The sequence below is a fragment of the Prionailurus bengalensis genome, chromosome C2 (assembly GCF_016509475.1).
Source record: "Prionailurus bengalensis isolate Pbe53 chromosome C2, Fcat_Pben_1.1_paternal_pri, whole genome shotgun sequence".
NCBI lineage: Eukaryota > Metazoa > Chordata > Mammalia > Carnivora > Felidae > Prionailurus > Prionailurus bengalensis.
The window spans coordinates 69,254,911-69,272,585 of NC_057350.1; the positions used below are offsets into that span (position 1 = coordinate 69,254,911).

General features: G+C 52.8%; 1 protein-coding gene across 1 annotated transcript in view; it reads right to left on the reverse strand.

Moving 5' to 3' along the window:
* The window catches only part of ADCY5 (adenylate cyclase 5), a 147,700-nt gene that overhangs the window by 43,534 nt on the left and 86,491 nt on the right, over nt 1-17,675 (reverse strand). Inside the window, exons 2-3 of the mRNA XM_043594336.1 lie at nt 16,446-16,595; nt 13,082-13,203 (exon numbers count right to left, since the gene is read on the reverse strand). Of these exons, the coding sequence (XP_043450271.1) occupies nt 13,082-13,203; nt 16,446-16,595 (272 nt within the window). The remainder of the gene's footprint in view (nt 1-13,081; nt 13,204-16,445; nt 16,596-17,675) is intronic.

The following is a 17,675-nucleotide window of genomic DNA, read 5'->3' on the forward strand; positions in this document are numbered from 1 at the left end:
AGAGTCCTGCTTCCTGTGCTCTAATTGTGCCCTCACTCCCACCCAGGAGGAAAGATGGGACAGAGGCATATGAAGTCTGGGAGTATGCATCTGCCTGAGTTACCAAAGTCAGGGGCCTGCCCCCCTCCCCCAGTTCTGTCACCTCTTGGGCCTGCCCTGTTTAACTCCTGAGCAAACCCCTCAAGGTAACTGGGGCCTTTGATTCATCTGCTTGGAAAGTGTTTCAGGCCTAAAGGGCAGCCATATTAAGGTCTCACCTCTCCACCCTACAGATAGGGTTTTAGACCCCAAGCCCTCCATCCCAAGGGAGTCCTCTAGAAGGGACAGACTAAAGCGGCCTAGGGGAAAGAGACAGAGAGGAAGACACAGCCAGCAAGCTTCTCTGGAAGCCTCCAAATCATCCCTGCCAGCAACTTCAGCCTCATCCCCAGGCACGTAGTCAAATGTACCAGCCGTTCCCCGCAGTGTGCATTGTGGATCTTCTATCCGTTTCTCTGGCTTTTGTTCAGGAGACTGAAAACGTATTCCTTTTCTCCCACAGCACACTGCCAGAGGTGAGTCCTCAGGGCTGGAATGTGTAAGAGCCCCGAGAGTTGTTTTCTTTCCCCCCGGATGGACACAAAAATGTAATCACTCTCAGGTACTGAGATGGTCCCGGTGGCCCGGCTCATGGCTGGGAGTTTCCAAACTGTCTTCTCACCAAGTCCTCCAGGCAGCCCCAAAGCCAAGGCTTGGTGTCTTCTCACAAATGAGGAGGCTGCGCCTCTGGGAAGAAGCTGCAGACAGCAGTGCGGTGGGCTCCTTCACCCAGGCCCGCGTTCTCCCCACCGCACCGCAAGGCTCTGAGGCACCTGACTCTTCCTTTTTCAAATGAAGAGTGTAGAACTAAACAGATTTTGTCATTTTATTTGGAAAATGTGTGTTGGTAAATTAAGCTTGTCTTTCTATCCTGATGCTTGATCTCTGGGGCCTTATTGACCCTGGGGAGCCTGTCTCTCCCAGGCTAGCCTTTCTTGGAGATAAGTCAAAACTCACGCTGGGGTCAGAGCCTGGCACCCCAACCAGGCTCTCACACCCGGGCCACTACTCCCCTGCCCTAATCACCCCAGGGACAAGTACCGGACCCGAGATAGTCCCTCTACTCCAGAGCCTGATGAAATTATTCAAACTAGCCCATCCCAAACCTGCTTATCCTGCCTCACCCATTCCTTTCCACAGAAACCCCAATAAACGCTCTCGTCCACGGTGCTCTCTCACCCTGCCTCCCGATCCTCCACAGCGCTTCTGCACATGGCCCCCATGGTGTGTGCTGTGCTCCCTTCTCTTGGGATGAATAACAAACGATCTTTTCAATGGCAGCTGCCTCCTGATCTATTTGCCTTTGTACACCTGGATAATAATAAAACCTACCTTTTAAAACAGCTGGACACTGTTCTGAGCACTTTGTGTGCATTAACTCACTTAAACATCATGACCATCCTATGAGGTTAGTATCTTCCTTTTACAGGTGAGAAAACAGACACAGAGAGATTGAGTCACTTGCCCATGGCAACCTGGCCAGGCTGTTGGCCCCACAGCCAACTTAAACCAATAAAAGCATAATTCAGTGGTCTGGCATTGTATATGGGGCAGAGAGGGGCAGAGGGGCACTGCGGGTAGGCAAGTCCAGGACTCCATCAAGAGGGGGCACAGTTAGCAGCTGCTTGCCAGCTCACACGAGGTAAGGTGGAAGCAGAGACGAGCCAAATGGGGGGAAAGAAGAAAAGCTGAGGAGAAAGAAGAGGAACGGAGAGGAGATACACTGCTCCATCAGGCCACAGGACTAAGGACAGCAGACAGACTGCTTCTGAGTGGACAGCTATGCAGGCAGGGGCTCAGGAGATGCAAAGGATTTGGGGTCTCCATCAGGCTTTGATCCCTGGGGTCTGACGGGCAGATGGGCTCAGCACCCTGCCCAGAGGGAGTGCATGGTGTCTGCATGTGGGGTAAGAGGAGCAGGTGAGGGGAGGCCGCTATGCTCCAGATGCTGATCTCAGGCCCTAACTAGGTGCAGCCCCCTCCCCACCCACCTGCTGCTTCTCCAGCTCTCAGTCTCTTAGGCAACTGCCCCACTCCATTCAAGAACAAGGGAACCGGCTCTCTCAGTCTATGTGAAAGCACCATCACATAGTTGCTCTGGAAATTCTTTAACTCTCAAGACACCAAAGCCAATTGAGGTTGGGATCAAGACCTGTTGCTCCAGAGTTAAGAAACATATGCATTCAGCTCAAGTCAGTTTTTCAAATGCAAAGCCAGGAGATACCAGGCCCAGCGGCAGCTCCATGCAGAGAAAAGCTAAGGAGCAGACGCCTGGCCTCGGGGGCTGATGAGACCCCCACAGCAGGAAGAGAAAAACATCCCTGAACCCGAACCGAACCCAGCAAGGCAGGATGACTACTACTAGGGTCAGGTAACCCACAGCACCAGGCCAAAAAGAGGAGAGGAGGGAGAGAATGGGCTGCGCCTAGAATCAGGAGTGTGGACCAGGGGTTCAGAGGGCGAGTACAGGATCCATCAAGAGGGGGCACACTCTGTAGCTGTGACCCCCACACCTGCGGAGCTTACCTAGCTACTCAGGAGGGACACTCTGGCAGGGCTGGCCGTGGGCAGGCCTGCCATCGTTCTCCTTCTCCATAGGGGACCTTGCTGGGCCTTAGAGCACTGTCCTCCACAGCTGCTCACATCCTGCTGGACCAGTGGGCCTCAGACTTGGTGTCTGTTAGAAACACCAGGCACTTTCACAGGAGTGGTCCCTGAGCCCCACCCCCAGAGATTCTGGCTTAATTAGCCTGAGGTGGGGCTCTGCTCTTGATGGATTCTGTTCCGTTTTGTTTTATTTTAAGCTTCCCCGGTGATTCTAACATACAGCTACGGTCGAGAGCCACTGCACTAGTTTAAATGTCACTTCAAGGAGACCTTCATCACCCTATGTGAATCTATAACCCCTCCCATGTCTGTCTCCCTTCCCTGCTGTATTTTTCTGCACTGTACATTTCACTATTTAATATATTATTGCGGGTGTTTTTGTTATTATTATGCTCCTGTCTCTCTCTGTCCTCGCTAGAATGCAAAGTCCTTGAGGGAGGGATTTTGGCCTTGTCCATTCACTGCCACATCTCAGCTACCAGCACGACGTCTGGCACATGGAATAAATGTTCAGTAAAATTCACAACTGGAAAACTCTCTGACTGAGGACGGGTCACATCCCCCTCGCCTTCTGCCTTATTCCCCACCCTCCCCCACCCCGCCCCACCCTGCACAATGCCCAGCCCGCAGCAGCTGCCTCTATTAGTCTCCTGCCATAGCAAAGTACTACAAGCTGCGTGGCTTGAAACAACAGAAATGTGTTCTCTCACAGTTCTGGAGGCTAGAGGTCGGAAATCCAGCTGTCACCCGGGCCGTCCTCCCTCTGAGACTCTGGGTAGGACCCTTCCTCGCCTCTTCCTACTTGCTGGTGGTGGCTGCCCACCCTCGGTATTCTGGGACTCAGGAGCTCTGTCACTCCAGTCTCTGCCTCTGTCCTCACACAGCGCTGTCCCTGTGTATCTGTGTCTTCGTCTTCTTTTAAGGACACCACTTATATTGGATTAGGGGCTCACCCTACACTAGCATCCTAATCTGATTTCATCTGCAAGGACCCTATATCCAAATAAGGCCACATTCACAGGGACCAGGGGTTAGGACTCCAACATATTTTGTAGGGAGACACAGTTCAACCCATAACAGTGCCTAATATAGGTTTGTTGAATGGAAGAGAATATGCACAGTTTGAAAGCAAGCAAGAGGCAAGGCCAGCAATTCCAACAGTTCTTCCTTCGACCCCATGGGGCCTCTTGGGATCCCAAGCAGGTTGCCTGAGACAGGAGCCTGTGGAGCCCAGGGCCTGGCATCAGCAGACACCACAACGACATCCACGGGATAAATGGTAGAATGGTTGCAGAGGCCATGAGCAGCTTCCTGGTTAATGCCAGGAGGTGTCGGAAACAACATCGACCACGCCAGTGTGTGAGGGGCCTGCAGGTGGCTGAGAAAGCCAGAGCCTCCCTCCAGACTGCTGGGATCTACTCTTTGTGGCCCCCCCCCACCCCCACTGCCGCCGCCGCCTGGGGCTTTCAACAGACACTGAGGAGTCAGAGAAGGTAGGTTGCTGGCTGGCTGACGAGTGGGTGGTGAGCCAGCCTGCTGGAGAGGAGAGGCTCAGAGCAGGCTCCTCACTTGTGCAGAGGTTTGGACAGGGTCTCTGAGGTCCCAGCTCTGAACATTTATGGAAATTCTGCCACCTCCACGTTCCCCCCACCTCCTGTCAAAGGCAAAGTCACCCTCCTCTGCTGCCTTGGGGGAGGCTTCTACTCAGCGGCTGTCACTCTGGAAGCTCCTCTGTTTTTGAGGTTGACCCAACTGCAGACTTCTCCTGGCCGAGGTTTCCTGATGTGCTCCTTGGTAATCCTCAGGGCCATTGTACAGCCATGCCAGGCCCAGACCTGCAGTCCGGTGTTCGTTCATTGATCAGCTCCCACTTGAGAGCTCATCTCGGCAACGCAATCAGGCCCTGGCGGTGGGCACGTGGAAGCAGGGTCGGCCGGCCCTGGCAATGCACTCCTCCCTAATTGCCTGCCATCCATCACTCATGGTTGCCCGCCTCCTACTCCAGAGGCAAGAGCAGGCAGGCACTTCAGCCCAATTACCACAATAGGTCCTTCAGTGTTCCGTCGCAGCTCGGCTCAGCTTTTCCACACGTATTTGTGGGTAAGCACATTTCCTCACCGTTGCTCCCTCTTGCACCAACAGGTGCTGTGGCCTGATGAAGATGTTGGAGTCTGACCCCGCTCCCGAACAGAAGCCACTCCAGGGAGCGCGTGGGATGCCTAGATGCCGAGTTCTCGTGGTGGTCTGGGCGGGAGGCCATGCCCAGGACCTGCTGCTCTGATCTGCAGTCCTCGGCCCTGCGTGCAGAGGGGGCTCAAGAGATGCTAGAGGCAAACCGTCTGTTGAATTGGGCCCAGGAAAGGTCATCGGGTAGGGGCAGGAAGGGGGTATGGCCAGGTCTCAGCCCAAATCCCAGGATGTTGGGCCCAGCGGGGGCTAAAGGTCTTAGGGAAGCAGGGCAAGAAGTGCTGTATGGGCCCCAGCAGCGTAGCCTGAGAAGGCCCAGCCACAGGCCAGGGGTCCCACTTGCTGCAGCATGCCTCCCACTTGCTTCAAGCCATACAACCTGGGGAGCCTCTCAGGTCCACACCCCTTGTAAGATAGAAGAGGAGTGATGGGTCACTCACAAGCATTAGGTGAGCAGCACGGTCAGTGTTGTGTGGTCATATCAATATCTGGCTGAGAATGGATGCCAGGTGACTGGGCATTTTCCAAGGGGTGGTGCAAAAACAATTAGAGCGGGGTATGTGGACCATGCCCTATCTGAGGGACAGGCTGGGAGAGGCAGAGGGGGAAGGCCAATGAGAGAATGCTGAACACAACGGATATCTGCACAGACTCCACCAGCAGGGCAATCCACCCGGGGACAGCCATGCCTTCTCCACTCTCACGGAAATGGACCCCTTCCTTCAGAACCTGGAAGGGCCCCAAGACTGGCCTGACTATCAGGATTGGTTCCAGAGGGTCTGGGGTCGATCTACACCCTGGAATCCATGTTGCCAGCCTCAGGATCCCCTGCAGACCCCATTCCATCCCCTGAGCCCTTGATCTTGTTTCTGCCCACCAAATCCTACAGCCACCACCCAGACAATGGACTTTGTGTTCACAAAGCCTTGCAAGAGCTGGGGAAATGTATCTCAAAAGAGAAGCCCATGAGGGGGAGGGGACTGCACCAAGACCGAGCAGTAGTCAGTGACCTCTCAGTGATGAGAATGTGGTGCTTTCTATTGTCTTCTTATATTGTTGATTCCTAATTTGTCTACAAAGAACATACATCCTCATATAATAAAAGAGGTTGAAAACAAATCATATTTTTCTAGGATCTCATTCTAACCCTTCCGTCTTCATGATATCTTCCCTGATATCTTTCTTGCTCTGATTTCTTACAAGAATCAGAATTTCACAGACATAGCCTGACACATTCAACAGGTTAGTGCTTCTTCAGCCTAACTTATCTCCCTTCCTACCTACCCCAGGGCCCCCAATTTTGAGTCCAAAGAGCTAAAATAATAAGTCCTTGCTGGCCACTGGCTCCTTTGCCCACTGATCCCCATTCTGTGTCCAAGGACAAACTTAGGCCTCTTGTGAGACCCAATTCCATGCGAGGAAGTGACGAGACTAGAGCCCTTATACACTGCTGGTGGAAAGGTCAGAGGGTGAACCACTATGGAAAACAGTATGGACTTATTTAAAAAAATTAAAAATAGGGGACACCTGGGTGGCTCTGTGAGCTAAGGGTCCGGCTCTTCATTTGGGCTCAGGTCATGATCTCACAGCTGTGAGATCTAGCCCCTTGTCAGGCTCCAAGCTGGGCATGGAGCCTGCTTAAGATTCATATTCTCATATTCTCTCATTCTCTCTCTCTCCCCCCTTCTCCTTACCCCTTTCCCTCTGGCCCTCCCCAACTTGTGCTCGCTCTCTCTCTCAAAAAAAAATTAAAAATGGGATTACATGCCATATGATACAGAAATTTCACTTCTAGATATATACCCAAAAGAACTGAAAGCAGGGACTCAAGAAGGTATTTGCACACCCATAGCACCATTATTCACAACAGCCAAAAGGTTGAAGCAACCCAAGTGTCCATCAACAAATGAATGGATAAACAAAATGTGGCACCTACATGCAATGGAATATCATTTAGCCTTAAAAAGGATGGAGAATCTGGGGTGCCTGGTGGCTCAGTCAGTTAAGTGTCCGACTTGGGCTCAGGTCATGATCTCATGTTCTGTGGGTTCAAGCACCGTGTCAGGCTCTGTGCTGACAGCTCAGAGCCTGGCGCCTGCTTCAGATTGTGTGTTTCCCTCTCTCTCTGCCCCTCCCTTGCTTGCACTCTTTCTCTCAAAAATAAAATAAACATTAAAAAATTAAAACAAAAAAGAATGGAAAGTCTGACACATGCTACAACATGCATGAACCTTGAATACGCTATGCTGAGTGACATAAGCCTGTCACAGAAGAACAGATACTCTATGATCCCACTTAAATAAGGTACCCACAGAAGCCAAATTAATAGGCAGAAAGTAGAATGGTGTTTGTCAGGGGCCAGGTGAGGGAGGTATGGGGAGCTGTTAACAGGTACAGAGTTTCAGTTTTGCAAGATGAAAAAAAGTTCTGGAGATGGATAGTGGTGGTGGTTTGTACCACAACGTGAATGGTTAAAATGGTCAGTTTTATACTATGTATATTTTACCACAAGTAAAATAATTAATTATTTAGTTAGTTAATTAAAGAGATAAGACCCAGCCCCAGTGGCTTCCTCCATGGGGCCAGCTGCATTCTGAGGCTGCTGTCCTCATGGCACTGGGCTCGGCCCGGCCTCACTGGTGAGGCCCAGATACTCCCTGAGGGGCAAGCGTGGTATCTTTTCTGTCTACTCTTAGTCACGCCTGGCAAAGAGTGGCAGCACAATAAATGTGGAATGAATGAGATAATAATATAAAGGCCACCTCTGTCTGTAACTGGTATAACGTAGAGCTCAGAATACTTTTCTTAATATCACGTTGGAGACAGGAACGCCAGGTGTTTACAGAACCATCCCTCATGTGGTCGGATGCCGGGAATATGACTGGAGGTAAACATTTTCCCTCTCTGCCCACAGGGTGCACAATCCACCCACAGGTATCTGAGCATCACGGACGTTGTCGTGAGGCCATTACAATTCACAGCCATGCTGCAGCTGAGCCAGACACCAGAACGACCTGGGGAACGCAGCCAAGTCCTTGAAGGAGACGGGAGAGGAGATGATAACCTTAAAAGGGGGAGGTTCAGGAGAGCCTGAGGGGAGAAGGGAAAGGAGGGGAAGTGAGTGAGAAGAGGGCAGCCTTCCCCACACCACCCCCCCAACACACACAACCCTGCTGTGCAGGGATTGGCATTACCTCAATTTCACCCCTGGGTTAGCAGCTCTTCCGGCCAGGCCCGTGAGAATGAGGCTGTGATTCGAGCCAATGAGCCAAGACCCCCACACTTCATCCAGGACCCCTCCCAAGGTCCAAACAGACGAGGCCAGGTGAGGAGTGTGTTACCTCGGCTGAGGACCAGTGCCCCGGGGAGGAGTTGGCACAGAAGGCAGTCTGGAATGCTCTGTGTTCCTCCCATCATCTACAACCTTTAAAACCTAAGGGCTCCAACATAAGGACAGGTCATTCAGGCATGGAGCTGTCCTCATTCAATAGCGACCCTTAATGGAAGTAGGGAATCCTTCAGTGCCCTTCAGAATTCTTCAGGTGCTCCCTGGCTCCTGAAACATTTGGGGTATTGGTCACCTGACCTTGACTCTTGCCTGGTAGCCTGCTTCACCTCCATAGGAGGAACAGTCTATAGCTACTGCCTGGGTGGGGGGCCTGGCCAGGGACACCCCCATAAGGAGTGAGTCTTAGGGCCCCATCTTACAGGCTCTGTTCCTTTGTGGCTTCTATCATGACAGAATAATTGAGCAGTAAGTTTTGTAACATCGATAGCCTTCAAGAATGCAAAGCTCTACCCGCATTCCTCATGTGATACGTTCCCACATTACTAATTAATCCATTGTGTAGTGCATGTCTTCCTGAAAGGAAAGTGAGCCTGCCAATATCAGAGAGGGGGTCCCTCTAAGTTCCCACTGCAATCCCTGCCTCATAGCTAAGGTCTGTGAGTGCAGTTGGTGGTCTCCACCCATGGAAGCAGAGGAAAACATCCACTGAATGAATGAGTGAGGGGACACCACTATTCCCCTTTACAGATGCGGAAATTGAGGCTCAGGTTAGGTGACTCATCCAAGTTCCCACAGCTATTAAGTGGCAGAGCAGGGTGTGACCCAGGCTGCTCAACACAGACACTCATCTTGCTTCACAACGGTGACCTCTTGGCGAGGGCAACCTGGTGGCACATGAGCTCTGACAACATCTGTACACTTACTGCGACCCACGGGGATGTGCCTTCCCCTGCCGTGAGCTTCTAGGGCTGGCCCCTTCCTCCACCCTCACTGTCTCTCCTCCAAGGCAGAGCACTGGGACCCCCCCAGCCCAGGGCTGTCTCTGCTGGCATGTGCTGGAGGCCCAGGATGGCACAGCCCCCCTCTGCTGGCTGTAGGAGAGGCAGGCATCTGGGGAGAGGACAGTGAGGAGGGCTCTCAAGCCACAGGTCTGACACCCAGCAAGGGCCCCAGCCCCACCGACCAGTCCAGCTAGAGGGGTTAACACATCTCCATCCGTCACCACATGAAAGACGGGAGAGGCTGGGGGCTCCAGGGAAGGGGTCTCCAAGGGTCCTTGGCCTCTGGTCCACCTCAATGCATAGCCAGCACCAAAGCACCTGACAGCCTCCTGGCAATCCCAGGAGCGACTTTTGTGTTGGGGGCCAGGAAAGGGTGAGGCCACAGAGAGCGGTGGGGGCCTGTTGTCACCCCTTCCTGCCCAGGCTAAACTCTCCCCACCCATTAGTCTCTTCCCCTTCCGTAGATCCAGGCCCAGCCTGTCACACCGCAGGGTTGATTTATTTTTCTTGTGGCCTTGCTCTCGGAGGGGCTAGAGGGCAGCACGTCATCACCCTCTCTAAATATTACCACTCCGCAGAGAATTGACAAGCGTGACTCCTCACCCCTCCACTCTCCAGCTAGAGAATCCCCAGGCCTTTCTTTGTTGATAGGAGCGCGATAATAATCATAATAGCAGTACCAACAATAATAGCTGTTCCCAATTACTGAACACATGTCCTGTGCCAGACGCTGCACTAAGTGCTTTCCTCACACGATTTCATTTGCTTTTCACAACCCTACGAGGTAAGTATTCTTCCTGCCCTATCATGTAGATGAGGAGACTGACGTTCACAGCATCAGTACCTATAACTTGCCCTGGTCACATGGCCACGAACAGCAGAGCTCGGGTGACTCGCAGGGCTGCCTGACCCCACGCCTAATCACTGTGCCATGAGCCCAGCCCCAAAGTGCCCTTCTACACTATGATGTCACCCCTCCACCTACTACTCAACCCCCAATCTGAGTCAAAGGTTCAACCCAAAAGACAGACCAAGCGTGCAATGTGTTTCCATCAAGAGCTGCAGCCAGGGTTGCTAATGGAACAAGAAACAGGGCTCCCGCGAGGTATTTGCATATGATTGCTTGTGGCTGGCCTCGGATGTGTACCAGCCACAACTAGCCTGGCAATTTCAGAGTCAGAATTATGTCTGTCCCTATAAAAAGGGCAGCATCTTGATTTTTCTCTCCTTTTATCTCTTTCCTGCTTGCTGTCATTGATCCTCTGCACGTCCTAAAACAGAAATACCCTCGTTGTGGCTGCAGGTCTGATTCTTGCCACATGGACACTGATGCTCCAGCCACTTTGTGATTAGAGTACTATTCTTTTTTTATTTCAATGTTTACTTATTTTTGAGAGAGAGAAAGAGAGTGTATACACATGTGAGAGTGGGGGAGGGGCAGAGGGAGAGGGGACAGAGGACCTGAAATGGGCTCTGCACTGACAGCAGTGAGCCTGATGCGGGCCTTGAGCTCACAAGCTGTGAGATCATGACCTGAACCAAAGCTGGACACTCAACCGACCGAGCCACAGAGGCGTCCCTAGAGTACTAGTCTTTTACCCATCCAAAGTCAAGCCTCTGTGGGAGTGGAAGGGTGAGGGAGATGTCACCCCAGGGGTGGGCCACTCTTTGTGGTGGTGGAAGAGGCGTGAGTCAGCCCCTCTGACCAAACCCCCTTGCTGGAGGGATAGGGGCCCAAAGCCACTGAGAGGAGGAGATGAGTGGGCAAGGTGCTGGGCAGAGAATCTATGCCTTCAATGCCAAACTGTTTCTGAGCACTAAATTTTCCTCATTCCCTTCGTGTTCTACCTTATATTTGAGTGGAATCTGCCGAAAGCACTGCCACACTGAGAACAGTCAAAGAAAGCACCTTTTGTCCAAGCTGTGTTTGGAAGGACGCCAGGGCCAGTGAGATGGTGAAGACAGGATCAAGAGAGAAAATCCCAGAAACAGGGAGCTCAGGGCTTTATATGTGCTAGAATCACTAGGCAGGTTACTCCTTCCCAACCTGATTTGGGCTTCTGGGATTTGTTCTAATAGGGAAGGCTCTTTCTTTCCATGTCATAGAGTCCCCAGATCTCAGGGGTTTCAATCACACAGGAAAGGCCCATGGTGGGTACACACACACACACACACACACACACACACACACACACACACACACGCTAGAAGCCAAACCTCCTTCCTCTCTCTCCTCTGAGTTTCCCCTTGGCTTGGGGGCTCCCTGACTCCTTCCCACAAACCCTCATACACACTCCTTTCTCCTAAGCATATAAAAAACCCCTAGTCAGGCTAGGTAAGAACTCTGATACCAAAAAGCTTTCTGGAGACAGGTGTCCTAATTAACCAGACCTGCGATCTTAGACAAATTAATCTCTGTGCCTCAGTTTCCTATAAAATGGAGATAATAATAGCACCAACCTCTTATATTGTGAGGACTCCGTGAATATAGTGAAGCATTGACCAGTGTGTGAGTTAAAGAAGGCACTATACAAGTTTAACTACTGTTGTTACCAATTATTCCACCTTATGGGTCAGAGATGGGTGTGAGAAGAAGTGGGAAAACAGTATGTCAGCACGACCTACCAAGTCCTGGGTCCCACTTCTCTCTCTGAGCTTTGGGACACCTCCTGAGCAGACATGGGGGGACTCGGCCATAGGCAGCCTTCTTCCTGCTGCTGTCTATGCTTTCCCTGCCTGACAGCGGAGCATGGGTGGGCTTCAGGGGGATTGGGGTACCCCCAAAATGGGGACAAAAGTGTTGTTCCGGTACCTTTTTCTCCCAAAGGTTTTGAGCCTGTTTTGGAAGATGGATACAGGACGCGTGGGCAGGAACAACGGTCTTAGATTCCAGGGCACACTTGGGAACTGGACAATTCTGCCTGAACTTCTGACAATTTCTACAGGAAAACACAGTGCCTGCCCCGCCCCCGTGGCCATCAACCTCACCTTGAAAGGACGTATATTTGTGTGTGTGTGTGTGTGTGTGTGTGCATGCACAGTAATTCATACTATCCCATTTAATCCCTTTATGAAAACTCAGCCCAAGCCTCAAAAGGTTCCCTCTACACCAGCCTTGGAAGACTTGTGGGGCCAAGGAAAACCTGCCCAGGGAGAAAGTAACTCTCTCAAAGGCAAACACAGTAGCTCCTTTTCTGGGCATATGGGAGGATTACTGGGCTCTCCAGGAAGCCATGCTGGATGAAGGCCACTGTATCGCTTCATGTCCCCATGGAACTCATAAGCAGATTTTGCACTCTATTAGTCTACATCTGTTTGCACGTCTCTGCTGCCGGCAGCTTCTGTCTAGAGAAGCAGCAAATGTGCAGTAAAAGGGGCATGGGCTTTGGGGCAGGCCAACCTAGGTGTACCTCAGCTTTGCCACTCCTCGCTGAGCGACCCTGGGTGAGGGTCTTAGCCATTCCAAGCTAAGTCTCTAAACGAGGGATGCGGATAAGGGTCCCCACCTTGCTGCATGGTCAGGATGATTAGCAATAGATGGGTAATGGCTGGTTCAGCGCCTGACATACACTGGCTTAGAAGGCATGGAAGCTGCTAGATGGTGATGAAGGTTGAGACGATGATGGGGCTATGTGGGTCCTAAGTCTGCTTTCTGTCTCCCTTGTTAGGCTAGGAATTTCCCCAACAGCTGGTGTTATTGCTTTCTCCTTTCTCCTCCTTCCTTCTATATCTTCTCCCTGCAGCTTCACCTCCAACCTGTAGGGGTATGGTGCGGCCAGGGCGCCCCAGACAACACACACCCCAAAGCCACAGACCACCCTGTTGGGCTGTGCTCCCTTGAAGGGGAGGAGGTAGGGATGTTGTCTCCCTGGGGGATCAGTCCTTCCACCCCAGCCTCACCCCCCAGCCTCATTCCTACCTCACGTTGTCATGTTTCTGGATGTAAATCTTATGGAACATCATATCCTCCTGCTTGGCATTGATGTCTGCTTTCATCTCCATGGCAACATGACGGGGCAGGACAGACAGCAGGAGCCGCTCCTGGGGAGGGAAGCACATGCTTTTGTCATAGCTCCTTCCACTTGCCTGGGTCCCCACCTGCAAAGTCCTAGAAAACCTCTCAGGTCACCTGAAATCCACGGAGCTAACACCTGTGTGGGGGTGGGGCTAGAGTCATGCCCCCAGGGCTAGTTGAATCCTGTCTCCCTGGGCAACCTCCTGGTTTTTCTGTGCACATACTTGGGGAAGAGCCCTCCTGGTGAACCTGTAGTACTGAGCCCCCTGGCATCCTGGATGTCACCTGAGACTCCCTGTGACCTCGTGCAAATTACTGAACCTCTCTGAGCCTCAGGTTCCTCATCTATAAATAGGGATGAGGTTGTTGAGAGCATTAAATGAGATTCATTCAATTAGTCATCAAATATTTACTGAGCACCTATCATGCTGGGCGCCAGGAGTTGTAACTGTGAGTGAGACAGGCAAGGTTCCTCCTTCACAAAGCTCCCAGTCTCATGGGGGTGTGGGGTACTCTGCGGCACTGAGCAGGGGTACCTGACCTGGGCTGGGGAGAATGGGGTGGCCAGAGAAGGCTTCGCGGGGACCAGAAGGAGAAGGTTGGAAGTGCTCCATTTCTACACAGGGGAGAGTAACCCAGAAGAGAGGGGAAATCATGCTGACAAACTGAGAGAGGAGGTGGGAGAGAAGCAGGGAGAGGGGCCAGGGCCACACAGTGGAGGGGAGGGTCATGTGGGGCCCCAATAGGGTCTGGACTTGGCCTCCCTTCTGCGTCCTCCTCCCAGGCCCTCAGCTGTGGAGCTGAGCACGACGCAGCAGCATCCTCGGGGGTATCTCATTGCATGCTCCCAGCACGCCCTGCATTGAAATCTGTGCTCTGCTCCAAACACAGAGAACCACGGGAAGCTTCCCGAGCTGTTGGTGGTGTTTTCTTGCCTTTGCACACAATCTCCTCAGCTAGACTCACCATCCTCACATATGGCTGGTAGCCCTCCTTCAGGCTTCCCCCCTTCCTGGCTCTGGCAGCAGCACCCCCTCACCACCCAGGGCCTTCCTGCAGAATCCCTGATCACTCGGGGTTTTGGTGATTTGTTAACAGGGTCTCCCTGTAGCAATGAGATACCCCGAGGATGGGGCTGTGTTGTGCTCAGCTCCACAGCTGACGGCCTGCATGCGGCCTGGAAAACACTGTTAATCTAGCGAGGGTGCTCTCTGTGGGTTAGCTTGGTCTCCCTGAGCATCAGTGGACATGGCCACTGAAGGCCACCTCCTATTTACTGAACTCTCAGTAAATGGTTACTGGTGACAAAAACAAAATAAAGAGCAATTCTGTGGAAATCCAAGACAGCTGGGAGAAAGTGTGCTACATACAGTTTATATCCATGAAAGATCTTCCTACAACTATAACCACTTCTGGGCTGAGGGTCAGGAAGGTGGGGGGGGGGCGTTGGGGAACAGTTCTGAGTCCCATTATCAGGTGGCACCGAGGAGTGTTCCCAAGGACCCAAGGGCGGGGGAAGGCCCAAGAGCCACAAGGCTCTGGCTGGGTGAGGAGTACCCGCCCCCAGTAAGTACGCCTCTCCTCCCTGGTATCTTGGCTCAGAACATGGTAAAGCAAATAGATTTTCTCTCCCAAATCCCTGTGGATTTGCTGGAATGTCCAGCCTGTCCAGGGCTAGTGCAAGTAAACGGTGATGAGCTATAAAATGTTCTTTTTACTGGAGAAGGGACAAGGTCCAGGAGTGAGAAGGGACACTCCCTAACACAAAAAGGGACGGATCTCTGGCAAGAGATGCCAGAGCCTGGAACTGGGATGAGAGAGGGGGCCGTTGAGGAGCGGAGGGGCCTCCAGTAGGTTGCAGAAGTGCAGCAAGCGTGTCAGACAAAGACAGTGGGAGGACTCAGGGACACTGCTGAGCATGGGTCTCATTCAAGAGCTGGACCAGGAGTTCAGACAGGGCCAAAAGAATGCCTGGGGCAAGCCAGGCCGCCGACTGGACAGCATGAGCTGGGGACCTGGCAGGACACAACGGCCACAGCGGCAGGGCTGGACAGGAAGCAGGGATAGGCAGCGACTCGCGGGGGCGGGGAGGAATGGTGCCAGAGCGTCACCCCCTTGCTCAGCCATCCAGATATGGCCAGCCCGTGCCATTAACTCCTCAGGATGCATCCATATGGAGTCAGAGACCCTCTCACACTGTGGTCAAAGGGCACTTGGGATGTCCACAGCACACGCTCTGTGCCAGCGAGGAGGGTGCAGGGGACTACCGCTGTCTAGGCCTTTGTCTCCCTTATCCCCAAGCTCGAAGGCAGCAGGACTCCATTCAGCTTGCTGGGTAGGCACAAACATAAGAAGAGAGGAGAACCTGCTTTGGAGTAACCTTATCTCTAACAACTACAACTGGTACAAGTCTAGTGGGGGCCCCCGTCACCCTGCTGACCTGCCCACACGCTCCCCTGGGGTCACATGGTCCCATCTCTGGAGCTCCTGCCTGAGAGCTATTCAGCTCCATTGTGGCCCCGGGTCCCCAGACCTCATCTGGTTCACACGCAGGAGATGACACAATGGTCCTGAACCCCAAACAGGATGCCAGGCAGCCAGTAGGGGAACACTGACCAGCCCTCAGTCCTTGCCCTGCCCTTACCCAAGAGAGCACAAAGGGGCAGGACACCCTGCCCCAGTGCTCACTCGGAAAAGTCCTGCAAGTCTCTGGCCCACGTGAGTGGCTTACTTCCCTCCCAAAAGTTCTCTGAGGATGAGGTTTAGGGTGAGACAACCATCATCCTTTCTCTGAACCAACCAAACCCCAGAACTCAGCACAGAGGACGTGCCTGGCGAGGGTGTCCCAGGGGTTGACAGCTCTCCCTTCTCTCCTCTCTCATGGGGGAGCACCTGAATCCCAGGTGGGAATGCGGATGCAGACGCTCCTTCACCTCATCAGCACTGGGGACAGGTGGAGGGTGCTTTTCTGTGCCCAGGGCCTGGGCAGCCTGGCTTCTTTGCAGTCCACAGGGGAACACTGAGGAGGCAGTGGGCAAGGGCTGGGGTAGAGCTCTTTCTCCAAAGTCTCCCTAGAGCATGCCCACAGAGCCAGAAATGCTAGGCTCCCTCCAGGGAAAACATTCCCCTCTGGCTGGGTCCCTGCCTGGAAGACAGGGCAGGGCAGCTACAAGGAGCTGAGCTGGGGGGGGTGGTGGGCAGCTGGGCTAAGGCAGGTCCTGGGCCTGTGCTCCCTGTAGCCACGAAAGGACAAGAGGGCCCTACTCACCTGTTGCTGGTTCTCCCGTTGTGAGTGGAGCCGTGCCTGGATGCACTCCCGGGTTTCCTGGAAGGCCTGTCTCTGAGAGACCTCAGCCGGGTAGTGGGTGCAGACACCCACGATGTTGGTGCAGGAGAAAATGAGGACATTGGAGACAAGCTGCAGAGGGAGAGATGAAGACACCGAGCTCAGGCCTGGAGCTCCAACCAGTCACTGGAGTCCCAACCCTGACCCTCCGGCCCCCAAGCATAGGGCCCCCAGCCTCCACATTAGCAAAAACCACCTACCTGTGAGCAAACCAATGCCAAGGACACCCACCCATGGCTGACCACAGGGAGTAGCCAAGCATAATAGGTCAGGCTCTCTGACTTCCTCAAAGGCCAAAACTTGGCTGGCCTGTGACAGGTTATGGCCCTAAGGAACCAAGTCTCTGAATAATCATACTGAACGTGTCCATAGCCCCAGCGCTGAAAAGTTTGGGGATACTGGTGATGCTGTGATGGAGCTGTGTATTGTGGGAGGTGGCAGGGGCATTGCAAGGAAGGTTCCATAAGCATTGTGAGATTTCTTTTTTTGAAAGTGCGATAAAGTCCAGGGCAGGACAAAGGGCTACCCTTTGGCAGAGAATCCTTAGCTTATTATTATTTTTATATTAGCTTATTATTCCCCAGGGATCAACTGTGATGAAGCACGCACTTGCTGGCTACCCATGAGATACCCAGCACTGTGCTAAATCCCCTGGGAAATGAGAGACGGATAAGGTCCCCAGCCAGTAGGGATCAGTGGCAATAGCTGGTCTCATCTCCTCTTCCTCGGCTTCCATTCCTTCTCTGCACCAGCACCACAGCCCTCTGACAACTCCACCATACCAGCTGGAGAGCATCCACCATCACCCTCTGCTCCTCACTAATGCCCTTCTCCGTGCTGACTGAGGTATGTGTGTGGAAAAATACTACTGCCCCTCAGGTCACAGAGACAAGGTTGGAATTCTTTGGAAAGGAATATTTACTGAAAAGTGAAGGGAAAGCAAAACACAACACTACACACCCCACGAAAGCAAGTTTCACAGCACATTTCAGATCCTGGCAATGGTGCTGCTGAGACAAATTTTTTCTTGGTAGGTACAGCTCCTGGGATATCTAGGTAAACTAATCCTGGTCCTGCCCTGGCCTTAGGCCACACAGGACAGAAGCCATGAAAAGATGCTCAGGCTTCTAGGACTCCATCCCTCCCTTGAAA